The sequence below is a fragment of the Atractosteus spatula genome, chromosome 26, assembly GCF_055471065.1.
Source record: "Atractosteus spatula isolate fAtrSpa1 chromosome 26, fAtrSpa1.hap1, whole genome shotgun sequence".
Classification (NCBI taxonomy): Eukaryota; Metazoa; Chordata; class Actinopteri; order Semionotiformes; family Lepisosteidae; genus Atractosteus; species Atractosteus spatula.
In genome coordinates this window covers 9,749,773-9,767,709 of record NC_142731.1, presented here as the reverse complement: position 1 = coordinate 9,767,709, position 17,937 = coordinate 9,749,773, and the positions used below count along the sequence as shown (strand labels likewise).

At 43.5% G+C, this 17,937-nt stretch overlaps 1 protein-coding gene across 1 annotated transcript; it reads left to right on the top strand.

Moving 5' to 3' along the window:
- Positions 1 to 15,956: 15,956 nt before the first annotated feature.
- On the top strand, positions 15,957 to 17,388 carry hoxb13a (homeobox B13a). Its single transcript, XM_088906325.1, has 2 exons — positions 15,957 to 16,632; positions 17,141 to 17,388. The coding sequence occupies exons 1-2, from the start codon at positions 15,957 to 15,959 to the stop codon at positions 17,386 to 17,388; spliced, it is 924 nt and encodes a 307-aa protein (XP_088762451.1).
- Positions 17,389 to 17,937: the final 549 nt, after the last annotated feature.

Sequence of the window (17,937 nt, the reverse complement as noted above, 5' to 3'; positions counted from 1 at the left end):
GTCACTGTAATTTACAATTTACTTTTATCAGAAAGTGGAAAGAAGCGCAATAAGTTTTTGTCGACGTCTAATTTGTTTTCCTTCATTGCTAATGCAGCGCTGGGCACAGTTCAATTCAATTTATTTTTGTATAGCGCCTTTCACAACAAGGTTGCCCCAAGGCGCTTATAGACTTCTTGTATTTGTTCGTATACAAAGAGTATTCGGCACCCTATTGCAAACCTTACCCGTCTATGGCGTTAGTCAACTGTGAAGAGACTTCTACCTTTACATTTTTTGTAATATTTTAATGATTCTTTCCCCGTGCTTTGAACACCCCCTATCCACACCGGATACGCACGTTAAACTGAAACCTTTTCTTTCTAAGGGGGACAAAGACGGAAACTACTGTATGAAGTCAAAATAACAAAGTCTTGATGGCAACAAGTTTATTTTATGTCCCAGAAGCTGATTTTCTCCTTCCAGGCTCCTGCAGTTTCGCTGAAGAAGTGTCATGTAGTTCCTGAACTAGTTTATAGCCACAGGTCGCTGAACAACTCTCTCCATACCTGGTGTCCATAGCAACCATATTTCCGGATCAGCCTGCGCGCCCTCGGTCAATAGCGAGCACCTAGTCACCGTGTTTCACCCTGCTTACACTCTGTTACACCCTGTTCGCAGGGTGAAAGAGACGCGTGATTTACCCGCTAACTTTCACACCATCGCTATGTGTAATTTACTGTATGCAATCAGAATGTATCAGGGTTCAAGTCTGCAAACTGGGGAAAAAAAGCTGAAAAACAAAACAAACGGCAGTTTTCTGAAGAATTGTTCCGATAGGGTTCTGAGTAATGAAGACCTCTCTCGGTTGCCATCGAATGAAAGAAAACAGTGCCGAAAACATTTCCCACTGTACCGTCTTCTTCAGCAGCGCTGCGCTGTGATTACATCACATTCAGAAACTGTCACAGCGGAGCGCTACCTTTCCAAGATTAATTTTTAATTCGTGGAGAAATGTGTTATTTATTGTGCTTTGAACCTACAGTTTCCGCAGACGAAACGTATGGTTCATTCGCCCCTCTTTCTCGGCCTGCTGCGTGCTCCTCTCCTGCTGGCGCTCATGGATACAGCCATGTTCAGCTGCATCAGCAATATCTCCCATCACCCATTTTCAGCAGGATAGCACATAGACCAGAGGAGCAGCACAGACTGCCTCTCTCACGGGAGTCGGCTCCTTAAACACTTAAATCCTCAAAGGCACGGGCACAGTCACCCCCGTCGTGCCCTTCTTCCGAATGAACAGTGAAACGCGCACCGGAGGACGCAAAATTAAACCGAGACCAGGGGGCGCTTTACGCAAAGGGTTGCGGGAGTCTGGAACTAGCGACGGAGCCTTGTTGTCGAAACCGTCACCCTGGCTTCTTCCGACAAAAATCTGGATAAGATCCTCGACTCAAGGAGATGTTTATGGCCCCTATAATTCCGTACCATTTCTCAGTTTTTAAACGTTGCAGAGCGATTAAACGGTTTCTGGAGTGAAACTGACTCAGACTTTGTTGTTCTGCAACAATCAACATTCATATCCTTTAAGCGGATCAGTATCATGACACATGTTGGCTTATAAGTGATATGAAAGCGTGCGTTTACAGCTTTCATGCCTGAATTCCTGGTTGTACACGCCCGCCCAACCTGGTCAGACCGACGTTGAAGATCATTTGGAAATGTGGGCAAACGTTTTTCAAGTCTCCCTGGTTGTAGCCTAGGCGGAGGCAGGGTGGGACCCCAGTAGTGCGGTTCCTCTGGTGAAGAGGATATTTCTCCAGTTCACCAGTACGCCGTCTGTATTCTGAAGCAGGTGAAAACACAGGTCAATAAAGTCGAAGTTCTAAAATTCCGCCTACTGTCTGCGTGGCCCGAGCGCGGTGTAGTACAGGGGGATATGCGTGATCCTACAGAAAACAGTCCTAACATATAACACGACACCTGACACGGGCAAGCGATACACTCCAGTGTCTCCTTCCCAAAACAGCCACCCGTCCTCAATTGTACGATCTTAAAAACTCCAGGAAAGAGAGGCGGTGTCTCCTCGGAAGGGCGAATTTAACCCGGGCATTTCAAGATTTTCTATCACAGCCTAGATCTACAGCTGTACGTGGAGTATGAGAGTACAGAGTGTAGTTACAAAGACAAATGCTTACAAAACAACCCTGGAAAAATAAACCTCTTTTAGTTTGTATGAAATACGGTTTGTTGCTATTGTATTGTTTTAGACAACTCCCTCGCTTGACACGTTAGATTAAATTTAAAAACGCTATACCCTACTTATTTTAAATGCTCAAAACAATAATACCCCGTGTTCTTTTCCAGCTCTACGCTACCTTATCGTAACTGTATACCTTTTCTGAAGTTTATGCTTTCACCTTGTGCGACCAGAGACCAACTGCAAGTCTGGAGCAAAAGTCTGAGTGACAGAAAAGGTCGAGAAAGATATCGATCAGGGCGGGGAGGGGGGGGGGGGGGCGCTTTTCCAAGGAGGCGAGTGAGCGGTTTCGCGTGAGCCCGGGTGTGTTACCAACGCGAGCCGTAGCTGCAGCGGACAGCGCGTTTCCACCAGCGCCAGCACCAGCGACGAGCCACCGGTTTATACAGATCTCTCTTTCCATTCAAGCTGTGCATGTTTTTAAATGGAGCGATGAACTCAGGGCGCTAAGAGTGTTCCGAGGAATTCCCGTAAAACCGCCTCGGATTCATGTAAATGTTCATCTTTTATATGCATAGGTTTTAATTAGCTAATGGCAGTGCCCAGTGTGGAGTCATTTGCGGTGTTTTGGCTACGTGTATAGAATGCAGGCGCATCGGTAAATACAGCGACAAATCTCGATTAACATTAGAGGTATTTTATGTTGCGAAGTATTTTTTCTGAAAAAGTATTAGACCAGCTATTAATAAGCCCTTAACTCCTTGTTAGAGTGACAGCGCATCAAAAAAAAACCAGAAATTGGCTCTCTCCGGGCTTCTCGCGTGGGATCTTTCCTATAGCAAAACTCGTCTGTTTCTTAACAGCTTAAGACATGATTTTGGAAGCTGATCAGATGAATTGGCGTTTTTCAAACTTTGGCACGTCGCCTTCCGCCGCGCATTAAAATGTGACAGAGCTCGATGCTTGGCGTTCAACTTAAAGAACGTGTTTCTAACTGAAGTTCCAACTAAATGACTCCCGCGTGGCTGGCTTTCCTTTGCCAAAATAAACCCCCAGAAAATACAACAGTTTACCTTTTTACAATATTGTTGGGGGGGTAAATAAGGTTGCGCTTTTAAAATACCTGCGTGAGCACCCATTATGTGAATGAAATTAATGGCAGCCTAACGATTTCTAAAGCATATATTAATCACAGGTCCCTCTCAAGATTTTCTTTAATCATCATCATTATCATTATACAGTTTTGAAGTCATAATTTTGGCAGTACACAAGTTTAAACTCCACTCGTGGCAAAGCGTGGATGCAGAATTTAATTAATCGGTAAATAGCTTTGCCGTATTCAGAGGGCAGTCCGTTCCTACAGATCTCTTTTAAAATTAATAATATCTTTTAGTAGGTGATGATTTTGAGACGAATTTCCCATTCGTCGGTTTTAAATCACCTGTTGTTGAATTTATCCCCGGCTTTGCTAAGATCAGGACGTGTATTCTGGTCGTTTTATTTGATCGTACAGCGTATAAACAGGGTTAATGTGACAAATAGAATTTGTTAATGCTGTGGGAGAAAAAAAAATATTATCAGTTCGATCGTGTAAGTCTGTGTCGCCTCTTCAAAGCCTACATGTCGTGATTTTTCTATCCGTCTGCGTGAGATGGAAATACATTGCAAATATCTTTTCTTAGAAATGTTGTGAGCTACCTGGACGTCAGTTTCAGGTCTCCTAACCATTCACGGGCATTAAGGTCCTGTAAAGAGTTTCTGTCCAAGGAATAATCTTTTGAATCGTGTGGGTTCGAGTTTCTGACTCTTAGCGCAAAGTGCGATTGTTTTACTACAGTTTGTGCTTTGCTCGGGTATCAGTTCGAAGGGGAAACGTTTCCTCGGTATTTGTTAATTTCTGTAAGAAGAATTTAGTATTCGGTGAAGTTACACTGTTACACAAATGCCGGTCCCGCTGTGTAGTTTGAGACGAAGCCCGGGATCATCAAGAGTGCACTAAAGCTTCAGATTTTCGTTTTTAGTATTAATTGCTTTCAGAAAAGTGCGAGAGTTGTGCTGATTTTGTTCTCCCCTATCTTTGCTCATTTGTTTACTGTAATGCGCTTTGAGAAACTACTTTTAAAGGCGCTACTAAAATAAACTTGATTATAAAGGAAAAATAGGTGTATTCCATACTGAAAAGAGAAGAAAAAACAAAACGTTTCGGCCGTGGAGCCTTCTTCAGGTGTGAGCAAAATCTTAAATATTATTGTTTTTTTTAAACTTGATTATTATTGTTTCTTTTATGAAGAGTCGATACCTTTAGAAAAGGATGCTTTCTGTTAAAGAGCAATGCCGTGCGCAGTATCAACACCTACGCAACCCCGCGCCTCTCTGAAGACCCCAAGAAATACTGTATACTGTTCCTATAATTATTATTAATACATTTTTGCGTTGTGGTGCAATAACACGTGCGTAGTAGTAAAAACGGTTGAGATGTTTATATGGGAGTCCAACCTAATTCATCATTCGCCCAATAAACCGCGTTCGGTTAGATTTTGTTAGATTAACTTCATACCGCTAACTAGATACCACATAAATACCAGAGCCGCTCTCTCACGTTTTACCCAGAAGGCAACTGGTAGCTTTTCTCTCTCGTTGAAAAAAAAAAAATTCTGCTACAGTATTGAGACCCAAACACACTGGATGCTGAATTATCTAAACTACAAGTTTAAGTCATGCAGACAGTAAAAAGCGAGTAACTTAAAATTCAAAGCGATAATGCAACGCTATCTGATTGTTTATTAGTTTATCTGCAATGAAGAGTGTGTTATATTCCATTAGCATCTTACACCGCCTATAACAGCGAGCGCTGTCATATAGTACAAAACCCTGTTTACACTACAAAATGTCTATTTGCCATTAGAAATATACATTTGGAGCACGTGTTGCAGGCAAACGGACTTCTGTTTTGTGCTACTAATTTTACAGAGGAATTCCAATAACTGTAACCTCACCGCGTTCAATATACCATCGGCATCTTCAGTGAAGAAGGGCGCGTTTTATTCTGACAGAAGGCTCGTGATTTCACCGGCCTTGAGGAAAACGCGAGAATTCGCCGCAGTAACTCTCCCGGGCGACGGGTGTATTTCTCGCCTAGGGAGTAAAAAAAAGCGTATTGGCGAATTTTCGTCTTACCCTTGGGAATGAACAAAAAAAAAATGAATGGCATTGAATGGAGCGCGGACTTTTAGAGGAAGAATAGCCTACTTTTCTTCTGTTTGCTAAGCACTCACGGAAAACTCGCCTCCTTACCTGAGAAAATAACAAAGGTTACTAAAGGGCGCCTTGAGCTCTTGAGCAGGCAGCGCGGGATCCAACATGGTCTCGGGCAGTTTCCTTAATTCAACCACCCGGTTTTTAAACACCAATAACGGCAAATGGCGGTTTTCGTTTTCCATAACGAAATGGCTTTATGTGAGTTGGAACAACACGCTATTACTGCCTTATTAGCGCGCAGTTTTAGGCTACAAAGACCCGGAGCAATTTGAAACCAGGACCACCGGCTACGACGATGATCGGGGTCTGATTTTGGAGTCCTGCTTGTGTCATGGGTTCGGGGAATCCGTAATCTTATCAATTACCAGGCTGTGTGTGCGGACCAAAATTTCAAATCGCCTATTTCCCGCGGGCGCCGAGCAGTGTGTTAAAAATGAAAACTGACACTTTCTCCAAGAGAAAGCGTCCTTAAAATGGCATTTTTACATGCAGCGTCGGACACTATAAAAGATTCCCCTGACGTTGCTCGATGAAAAACGAAATGACGTATCGTAAAAAAAAAACAAATGAAATAAAACGTGTAAGGAGCTACATCAGTATGGGAGCCGTAAGAGAACCAGCAGAGAGTAATTCCGCGAGGGGAAGCAGAATAAAAACCGTTCGGCTGCTGAGCCTCATTCACACGACCGAAGGCTTTCAGCGCGGAAAGATCTTGTTCGCGAAAGAAATGTAAACCGAAGCGCAGCAGCTCCGCGCCCTGCCGCCGGTTAGATCCAACGGTCTAGTGCGGTTTAGACGGGCTGTTCTGTTCAGCTTTAACGCGCCTTTATGGTACAAGAGGGGAGAAACTTAATCTTAAAACAGAAAGTCAGGGCTGGGAAGGGTCTCGTCCTATTCCCACAAAGGAACAAGTAGTAGGTTTATTCCATGCTGAAAAAAAGAAGAAAGAAAACACAACGTTTCGGCCGTGGAGCCTTCTTCAGGACACCTGAAGAAGGCTCCACGGCCGAAACGTTGTGTTTTCTTTCTTCTCTTTTTCAGCATGGAATAAACCTGCTACTTGTTCCTTTGCAGCCTACGCATGCTGACGCAGCTCCCCCCCTGAACTGCTATTCCCACAAAGCCGGTTTCCCATTATTACTGGGGAATCGGGTGAATGTCTGCAGTCTTCACTCCCGGGGCTGTGAAAGCGGTGTGAACTGTGAGGAAAGAAAGGGGGATAGACAGCAAGTGGACACGGGGTCCTGTAAAACACGGGACTAGCGCGAGTTTAGACCCCGGGGAGATCTGTCAGCTCAGAGATTCAGGCTGGCTTTGCTCCCGCCATTAAGGGACAATTTCCTTGACCCGCTCTCGATTTTATTTCATGTTTCTAACACGTGCATAATTTCACAAACAGAAACCCGTATACAGTATATAAACTTTTTTTTACTGCTTAAACTATGTGAATACCGTAAACATTCTAAATACACGGACAGATGTAATATTTAAGATGGTTAAATTACATCGGCGGAGTTTGGGTAGTTGCTTAACGTTATGTTGCAATACATCATGCTATATTACATAATATTAATGACATAGATTGACACCCGAAGAAAGCTCCACAGCCGAAACGTTGTGCTTTCTTTCTTCTCTTTTCAGTGTGGGATAAACCTATTACTTGTTCCTTATATCGCATAATGTTTATATATGGGGTGTTTTCGCTCATTCAGCTCCGGTGTGCGCATGCGTCTCTCCTGCAGCGTGACAGCTGACGGACAGCGGCGCGCCCGGGTGTCCGCGCTGCTCGTCAAAGCGCTGGGCAGGTTTCCTGGTAGAGCGGCCTCCTGCCTCCTGCAGGAGAGCTCTGGAGCTGCCTAATGCAAGTTATACCTGGTCTTTTAACTGGACCACTTCCATAATGACTGAAAAATACACGTCGCGTAATACGGGCTTTGGCGGTCTCACCTAGCGCGCAGCCTTGTGACCGAGTAATTTACGCGAATGACAATCACGCGTTTGAAATACTTTCCGAGAGGAAGCAATATCTGGTCGATTCTGCTACAGTGTTTGCGTCTGATTTCTCCCAAATGTAAAAACACACAGAAAAAAAGGCAAAATTGCATCCGTACGATATTTATCTTAATTTTTAGTGAGTGGCTGAGACTACAAATACGTCTTAGACGTTTTCTTGCGTTGCTAAATCACGACCATTTCTTCGACTATTGCTTAAAATCGTTTTCCAGTGCATCAGGGCGAGTCAGCCCGTATTGAGACCCCAGAGACAGCATTCTAGTTTCACAGGTGTTAATAGAAAGGGTAAACACGTGGTAATTTATTGAGTTTGATTCGGAGACCCTGCGATAAATAGTATATTTTACGATACGTGTTTATGGTTTTATATTGTAGCGGAAGGGTTAATGCCGTCTGCTGATCAATGAAAAGGCGCACACTCTCACAGGTTTTAAGAAAAAGATGATGTCCCCTGTACAGCTCCTCGCAAAATGCCTGAACTTGTTAAAAATGCTGTGCGCGTTGCGGCTGACCTCCAGCCGTGTCTCAGCGACAGCAGCTCCCGTCCGGAGAGCCCCGGCATTCTGGGTAAACCGGCAGCACGCGTGGAGCGCGGCTTCTGCTCATCTAGAGGGACTTACTGAATATTCGTCTCCCTAAACTGGTTCAGTCTGGGCGCCTGGGTTCCGGGCCAGGGCGAGACTTCGGTCCAGGTGATCCATAATTATGGGCGTGGTCTGCAACAACCTGGGTTTGATGACGTAATTTAGAATAAATTCAATCTTTCGTTCATGGAAGCATTAACGTGGCCAGCCCTGGTTTCAAGAGATTTCACATTCCGCGAGGAAAACCAGTGAAACCCAGTAAATTAAAAAGCGTTCCAGCGTTTCGTTAGGCTCGGGCGTTGCATTGGGCGCCGTCACTGATAACGCAAAACCCGTCTTTAAAATATACACATCAAACATCACATATTTTCCACGTGAAATGTTTCGTTTCAATTGAACCCTTCATTTTTTGATTGAAATAAAAAATGCAATTCATTACGAAGATTTTTTTTAATTAAATTTGCACCTCTGAACCTGTAATTCTGATTACAGCTAAAGTGCATTGCAGTGAGCTGTAGCTTTTAAGAAGAAAAAAAAACTATTCGACAGTTTAAATCAATCACATTATGATTTCAGTTAGAGTGTCAATTAGACAGTCCAGCAGGAATTAGTACAGTCACATACTGGACTCTCTGGGCCAGGGCCTGTGGAGTCCTGCGATATGTTACACGTTTAAGGATTATTTACTTTATACTAATACTGATAATTCGTTTTTTAAAGACGCACGCACTATCATTGAGTGATTTTGCTTGCGCGTTTATAAGATTATCAGTCGTATCAAAACAAATCTACTGTATTGATTCTGCCCTGAATTAAGATTCCATGATATGGAATTGTATTAAATTCTCCGACTAGTTGTTACCAACATCTATCTTGATCCCCATCAGCCAATGCGCTGCAAATACCTAGTCAGTATTTTGCTAGTTAGTAGTTAAATGATCTCAGGGTCTCATTCAGCAGTTTAAAATAATGAATAATGAGGTACCCTTCAAAACAGCCGCGATCGCATCTCACTGAAAACAGGAAGGAAGTTAGTGACATATATTTGAATAATGAAATTCGGTTAAGACTGTGTTTCCATCAGTAAAACACAACAAACCTTCTCACTGCACAGGTACTTCCGCGTTTTAGGTCGAGGGGCGCCCGCAAATTTTAGATCTATGATTTGTCATTTAAAACTACAATCTACATTCATCAATTAAAAATCAGACGGTGGCATTATGGCCGCCTTTTCTATACATTTCTGGTCCGGGCTAGTCTTTGTAAGTGGAACCCAGCAAATAGGGATGTTTGAGCTGTTTTGTAGATGACATTATTCTGAAGCGAATTCCTCTAATACACAAATAGTTGAGGTCCACCTTCCTAAAGTTTTTTCGATGTAATATTGAAGTATAATACACGACTCACGCTTGGCAATGTTGAAATGAATCATATTCGTCTTCGTTAATCAAGAAATAAGTTTAGCCGCGCCGAATTTGTTATAAGAGCTGTTTTTGCTCCCAAATAAAAGTTGCAAAATCAAAATTCTTAACATTACTGGACTCGGTTGCGTATTAACCCTTCTGTAACGGGAGTTCGTTGCTGAAGTCCTGACCCGCTCACACACCGGTCTAGACACTGCGGGCCTGCGGAGCTCCTCCGGGTTCGAAAGCGCCTCTTCAGACGGGCGCACCTACGGCGTTGTGAGGTTCCGAGGAGAAAACGGATGAGACTGTCATGACCAAAGCGATAATCGAGGGGGAATCGTACCTTTTGAAGAACGATTGAATTGTTCTTACTTCGCTCCTTTGGCGTGTTCTAAATAGCGTCGCTTGATTTCGATTTGTCGAGTACAGTTACAGAACGCCGTTCTGCGGTCTCGAATCGTGCGAGCCCAGAAGAAACAAAAAGACGTTTGAAATGAAGAAGTTTTCACTATTTTAAGTCAAAAGCCGCTACACACATTTATTTGGAAATCAAGTCTTTCGATCTGATGTCCAGTTTCCCGGGAGAGGTGTAGCTGTGCGCTATATATAGTGTACAGAATGACCTATAGTGTCTCAGATTGCAGCCAAGCTTGGGGTCCCAGGTGCGGGGAAGAGCGATTTGTCTCCAATTATAAAGGAGGCTCCCACTGTTACTCTATTTAAGTTCGATTGAAATCGCATCTCTGCTTCTTTGCCAGTTAGGCACAGCGAATGGCTTTCATATAGGATAGGGGAGAATGGCGTGGTTCGGATTTTCGCTGATTTTCGTTTCACGCCTCCAACAATAGAAAATTTCAGCCCATTTGCGCATATATTTTAAAATATTCGAAATCGAACTTTTATTATTATTATTATTAATAATAATAATAATAATAATAATAATAATATCATCAGACGCAGGCCCGTATGCGCCTGAAATCCTAACACGGGCAGTTTTGAACTATGTATTACAATTGTTAACATGTGTCTGCATTGTTATTCACATGCCCTCAAATCCGTTTCTTTTTTTTTTTTGCTCACAACACGCTCCAGCAACATTTATTACTTACAGCAGCAGCAATTAAGCCCCCAGTAATTGTCGATATAATAACAGATGATCGCTGAGCAAGCAGATGCGATTGGAAATCACTGAAAGGCCTGAGTTTCTGTTAAATTCTTTTGAGGCCTGTTTCCCCGTACGACATAACACAGACTAATAGCACGACGTAATAGAAGAGAGGACTATTCTTTCCATTATTATTATTATTATTATTATTATTATTATTATTATTATTATTATACCTCCTTAACTAACGTCCTTCTGCCCCATTAGTTTGCACATTACCCTGTTGTGCTCTGTTTCTATAAATTGTCTATACAAAGTTGAACAAAAGTGTTTATTTTGGGGACGAAGGGCGCTTCAGCTGGCCTTTATAAAGACCATGTGCATAAATTGAAGTATACTAATGTTATGAAGTTAGTTTCAAAACAAAATGTTTAAAATGAAGTTTACGAGTGATAACAATAGTAGCAATAATGTCGATTTTACAACATCGCCATTGTTGTATCGGTAGAATTCTCAGCTCTAAGATGACAGCATAAAGAGGCGGAATGTTTGTAGTTTTATTCCATTTGAGTTTTTTCGTCTGTTTGCGACAGAAACAGGGAGGTTAAGAGTTCCGGATTTCATTGGTAGGGTTTTTAGTTCATTGAGGTGGAGAACGGAAAACGACTTTGCCTTTTTAACCTCGTTTTAGTTGTCGACTCTCGTTCTCCCTTCCAAACAGTCGCTTCTGAGGTTTGGGACCGTGTCACCGTGTCTCACGCCCTTCTGCCCAGCGCCTCAGAAACGCTAAGACGTGCAAGAAGGCTTCAACTATATACATTTAATTTCTTTTACACGTGGCTCAGTCACGAACAACCTGTCGAACATTTGCTGCCGTTAGTTTTGGTATTTTAGAAAGATCGATTATATCCAAAACGTAATGACATATTCTAAATCCTGGAGGTTCGAAATACCACAAATCCCGGTTCTGGCACAATTTTAAACCCCCGATTTTCTCTCCATTTCGCAAAACCACTGTAATTTTTTATTTATAAAAACTAACCAGCGATAACCGTGTATGCCAGGAATAAAACGCAGGTTGAATAATACATTTTGAAAACAAAGATCCTCTATGTTGCTTGTGTCACTTCATCATGCAGTCCGACAAGTAGAAGAAAAAAAACCCAACAGAGTTGGACCTATTCAGCTTTCTTCAAGTGTGAAGCTGAGAACCCGTCTGGGTTCCATCAGGACAAACATGAGGGCGAGTTTTAATTAGACTCTGCGCTTAGGAGCTCCACGCGTTTGAAACCGTTCCTATCCGAACACAGAAGAAATAAAGGACGACCCGAATAATTGTTTGCGAACAGTGACTCGGTATTTGTGCTCCAATCAGAAATTTTTCCAGTATGTTACAACGCGCCTCTCGAGTACGGAAACGTTTTTTTTTCCTAGAAAAAAATAGCAAAGAGGTTGGAATATATCCAGGAATATTCGAAAACACACTCTTGGGACTGCTGAGCTACGTACCGTGCGCATTATCCACAAGCTCTCTTTCCTACGTTTACGTCCAATACTCTCACATTTAATTAAAATTATTGACGTGTTACAGGATTAAACTACCGAGTCTCGCACGAGATACGTTTGTGCTTTTCTCGGTAGAATTCGGGGGAGAAAATGTCATCACGTCTCTCGAGAAATAAGCCCTTTCTTGTGGTCGTAACTGTCGTGCGGACCGAGAGCCTGGAATTCTGGAAACTCGCTTGTGTGAGGTACTGGTGTAATCCAGGAGCACTGGGTTTTAAATAAGGTGTCCAGCGTGTCAGTGTCGGAGCCTTTCATCTCGATGATCGGTTTCACCCAGATATGTCTGGATTACCGTTTCGTGTGCATCGTTTATCTGGCATTATTTTTCCAGCCAAGGAGTACAGTGACACCACGATTCATTACTATAAAAACAACATAAAAAAGCTACATACCTGACCCGGCTTCTTGGCAAGAGAAGCTTTTGTATAAATCTTGGCGCATTTTGCGAGGGTATTTTACTTTCTCGTGCCCCGACAGCCGTGAAGTGCACAGAGCCCTTTGTTCGGTGAAGTCATTATACGAGCAACAAGTAGGCAGGAAGTTTGACAGTAAGGATATTAAGGCATTTCCTGGGTACAGTAGTTATGTGCAAGGCTGACCCTCCGCGGTCACCCCCGTGCCACCCGGGACACGGCGCGGAGCCTTTAAAAAAAAAAATTAAGGACGCTGCTGAGATCCTGTCGTTTGAAATATAAAACAGACAAGCAAACGAAACATTGGTGAATTCGCTTTTTAATCGGTGTCATTCTAGTGCATTCTGGCCGAACTAAACCCCTTGTCTTAAAAGCATCCCAGCGGGCGCGTCAGTGATGTGTGCTGTACATGGGCTTTTCCCAATATTCTAAATATAGGACAGATATTATTTTACATTGTTTTTTTTATAAATAATTCTCCAGCCACTCCTCTTGCCTGTCTCTCCGCCTTCCCTCTCTCCAGTACACGCACTTATCTCCCATCTACTGTATATGCTGTAGGTCATTAAACATATTTGATAAAGGAGTTTTGGGTCATGATTTCGTTGGGGTGGGGGGTTTGGGCCGGGGCGGGCTGGCTGTCGGGGTTGTAAGATCGGAGTCTCAGCCTTGAACTTGAGCGCGTCTGGTCCGCGGCGCTGCTCTGAATGGCACCTTCAGGGCGGCTAGACTCTTAACTTTCAACTTGGCCTTGACCTTGAGGGCCGTGTCTGACCCGTATGTAAAGAAGCTCGCCGAGGGAGTGTGTGCGTGTGGGTGGGTGTTTGGGGGCGGCCATGTCTCCGCGTCGTGTCGGAAACACAGAGGCCAGACGCGAGAGAGGTGTCTGTGAACGGGCTGTTTTGTTTTCACGTTTCGGGCCGACAATTCTGAAATTAATATCCCCCCCCTTCGAAAAGTACCTTGATTCTCGGAGCGGGAGAAATATTCTTCTTGCACAAAAAACAACAACAACAACAACAACAACACACCCGCCTTTGCGAGAGACATTAAGTTGCATTTTAACCAACGGACATCCCTGCTGTCTCAAATGAAACTCTTTGAAATGTGAACATATTCTCTCTCTCTGAACTCGCTCCTCTCGAAAGAGCCAAATACTGTTCACGTCCCTTCCAATTCTTATTAATGGCTCAGGTGGTTACCATCCTATGTGTTATTAAGTTTATGTGGAACCTAACCTCGCATTTAGGTTTTTTTATTAGGCATTTTCCCTATTATTTGTTAATCAGTGGATCAATGGATTGCGCGGATATTAAGCACCGAATCATTACAAACGAGAGGAATCGTAATTCGTGGCGTTTTTTGTTTAAATATGTAACTCAAATTATTCTGTATTGGTTCTATGATTTAGGTCTGCGTATAAATTATATAGCAGTGGTCACAGCAAGCGCGTTCTGTCAAATGCCGGTAGTTTATTCTAACCTGCGCGATTGTAACCATTACCTCGGTGTGGGCTCGTCTCTTCACCTTTCCTTTAAGGAAAAAAAGAGACAGGTTTTAGGGATGAGGCTCTACTCCTCAGGGACAACCGCTGGGACCAACAACTTTAAAATGTAATATAAATTATATACATTTTCGTGCCTTCCTCAATGCGTCATCTTGACACATAGATACGGTGCTGTCATTCCTGTATTTGAGAACATAAAAACGGTACTTAGTAGTTAATTAATCGAGGGATCTCATCCGGTCGTTTTTTATTTAAATTAGCATTCCCCACGCCTTCACTCATTTTTTTCGGAAGATTAATTTTCAGAATATAGGTTCGCGCCTCATTAGTATTCTAAAACAGCCGAGGCCATGATAGTCAGCAGTACTAATTGTAATGCCAAGCCGTATCCTAAATTAAAGCGATTTCCTCGTCTTTAGTACTACGTTTCAAATGAATTCCCAGTTCAGGAATATTGCTATTTTACCACATTCTGGCTGAAACATACAGAGAAAAAGAACACATCGGTTAACGAATGTTAGCTCGAAAAAAAAAGCGACGCAGACTTGAAATGTTTTTGGCCTTCGGGCAGGAGGTCTTCAGACTACAACTGGTCGAAACGTTACGTTTCTTAAAAGACGTCTAGGAAAGGAAAAATAATTCCTCTGGATGTTTTCATATGGCCGTTCTTGTGGTAACGATTCGTGCCATTGCGTCGGGCATATTACAATATTTCTATTGTTATCCAAGAGAGCTTGAAAATAAAACCGCGAAATTAATGGATATGTATTACTTTAACATCTGACGACTGTGAGCGGTATGCAAATTACTTGCACTGTAGGAGTTTATTCCGGCAATTCTGCGCAAAACGTCGGAAACGCTTTTGCGCGCACTCATTTTAAAAAATAGTTCAGGCACCCTTTGGAATTCATGCTGTAATTTTCTGATTTAATTATTTGAATACTGCTGTCTTTGCTATGGCAAAGAAATGGTTTGATAGAAAATAAGCTCTCCTTTACCCCAATTTTCCGGGTTTTCCTCACAACATGCACGTGGTTCGAACCCACCACACAAAAAAATAAGCGAGACACTGGACAGCAATGTCTGTTTTTGAGTGTTAGCTGGAATGTCACGGTGCAGACGATTATTTTAATGAATAAGTATGAATTTATATTTAGTATTATTTCATACGTGTGCATGTGCTGCACGCAATACTCATTAGGAACATTTACAGCGTTTTTAATTAACGCCGCAATATCAATTCTCCTTTTCCATTAGCATTTTAATGATTTTTTTTTTGTAGAACGAGGCGGTGCCGTGGGAACTCTGTTAAGCGCCGAAACGTTACAGTTTATTTCCTCTCCAGACCGTGAAGGAAAAACAACATATAATAAATATGGGAACAGATGTTTAAATAGGCTAAATCTGTAAAAGTAAACCCTACAGACGAGAAGTAAAACTGAGAGAGAAAAAAAAAAGCTATGCTAAGGTACTATTCGACTTCACATATGCCACATGCTTTATTTTTGGGTAATAAATGCAATTTTAGAGTTATTTTGCTTTCAACCGCATTTGCCTGTTTTAAATCAGCCCTTAATTTTTTTTCATTTCGTTTTTTATAAACATATCATTAACTTCAAGAACTTTGTTTTTTGGATCATATGCAAATAACATGCAATTTGGTTTCACATAAAAGAATTCAGATGTATAAAGGCATTTTTATACAAGCCTCACGCAGCTTCTGCAAAGCAATAAAGTTCCATTTTCTGACCGATTCCTGCGGCCTGCTGTTTTGCATATCACGTGACCGCCGGCCGCCCAATGGAGCCCTGCTATTCCGAACCCCGCTCCGTTGCGTCAACTCATCTCCTTGGATGTAACAGAGACTCACGTTCCGGACCCCCGTCTTTTAAAACAGAATCCTTAGCCCGAATGGTGATCGTGATATGACCACCTCCCTGGTCCTTAATCCGCGCTGGGTGGACACGGTAATGTTTGTGTACGAAAATAACTTGGATGAGCTCAACAAGAACATGGAAGGCTTGGTGGGCGCAGGCAACTTCGCGGCCAACCAGTGCAGGAATCTGATGGCTCACTCCGCTCTCGGAGGTCACCCGTCCACCCTTGTGCACGGCTCCGGCTACTCCGCAGTGGACGTGAGCGGGTCGGGTTCCGGCGAGCCCGGCAAGCAGTGCGCTCCGTGCCCGGCTGTGCCACAGGGTACCTCCACGGCGCCCCCTCTGCCCTACGGGTATTTCGGCAACGGCTACTACTCCTGCCGAATGGGGAGAGGCTCGCTCAAGTCCTGCACCCAGCCCGGCGCCCTCTCCAGCTACTCCGCGGAGAAGTACATGGACACCCCAGTGCCCTCGGAGGAGTACCCCAGCCGGGCGAAGGAGTTCGCTTTTTACCACGGCTATGCCAGCCCCTACCAGCCCATGGCGAGCTACCTGGACGTTTCTGTGGTGCAGACGATCAGCGGGCCGGGGGAGACCCGCCACGAGACCCTGCTGCCCGTGGACAGCTATCAGCCGTGGGCTCTGCCGAACGGCTGGGGAAGCCAAGTGTACTGCTCCAAGGACCAGAGCCAAGCGGGGCACTTGTGGAAATCCGCGCTCGCAGGTAAGAGGGCGGACCGGCACAGGCTGCGCGCACACCGGGGGAGCCTTGCTCACAATACGCGTGTTGCAACACCGGTTTAGTAAACCGTGCATTCATTTCTTTTTTTTTGGGGGGGGGGGGGGTGCAAATTATTTGTGACGTGTAGGTGCATGCGTTATTAATGACACTCGAAGGCTTTTTTTTTTGATTGCTTGTTGAGTAATTTTAAATTGGATTTTTTCCCCTGCGCTGTTGAATTGACACCGACCCGAAAGACAACAATCGCTTCCTAATCAAAGAAGAGACTTAAGACCGTGTCCTGATTTTTTTTTTTGTTGCAATTTTCTATTCTCTCACTCGCGCGTTCGCATGGTTAGCGTTTTATAGGAAAAGCTTGTTCCGGGACCTTGCAGCGAAACGGGTTTCCAGTGAGGTGTCGTTACCGGGACTAAGTCGGGTTAGCAGAGCCAGAAAGGCCGCGGTTGTCTCGCGGTAGTCACTGTTTTTTTTCCCCTCTTTCATTCTGCAGACGTGGTGGCTCACCAGCAGGACGGCAGCTCCTTCCGCCGGGGCCGAAAGAAGAGGATACCCTACACCAAGGTGCAGCTCAAGGAGCTGGAAAAGGAATACGCCGCCAACAAATTCATCACCAAAGACAAGAGGAGGAAGATTTCGGCGGCAACCAACCTGTCGGAAAGGCAGATAACCATCTGGTTTCAAAACAGGAGGGTCAAAGAGAAGAAATTCGTGGCGAAAGTCAAATCCAGCACCCCTTAATTATCAATCTCGCGCTTCAGGGTTGCGCCTGGGACTTTGGACTTTAATCGCTCTTGATTAAAAATAAATAAATAATGATAATAATCCTCGCGCGAGACAGAGAGGGGGAAGATGTGATTCGACAGAGAACTCAGTTCACTGTTTTTTTATTGCCAGTTGAAATGAAATGGTTTAAGCGAAGGTGCCTCTGTTACAACGATCTGAGGATTTCTGTATGGTGAATCACACGGACTTAACAGAGCTAAAAGGACTGTAAATACAAACATTTAACCATGCCTGCTATAAAATACTACTCGTACTTTCATATGTATTATGCCCGTCTAGCGGATTAGTTGTGCCTGTATTATTGCTGTAGTATAACCGAACATATTATGCACCGAATCCTATTCCCAGATATACTGCTTAGCACTTGTAAAACAATATGCGAAATTAAAATGCTAATAAAAGGCCCATGTCCGCGAGTTTAATAAAATACACCTTTTTTTAAAAAAAATATTATTGTCACGTTGAATGTGTGGTCATTTAGAAGGAGCTTTTTGATGAACCTGA

What these genes read in the sequence shown, in the direction of transcription:
- hoxb13a (XM_088906325.1), top strand. Translation starts at nt 15,957, where the DNA reads ATGACCACCTCCCTGGTCCTTAATCCGCGCTGGGTGGACACGGTAATG. An exon ending in GTGGAAATCCGCGCTCGCAG is followed by an intron (nt 16,633 to 17,140) that starts GTAAGAGGGCGG and finishes TTCATTCTGCAG; the next exon opens with ACGTGGTGGCTCACCAGCAG.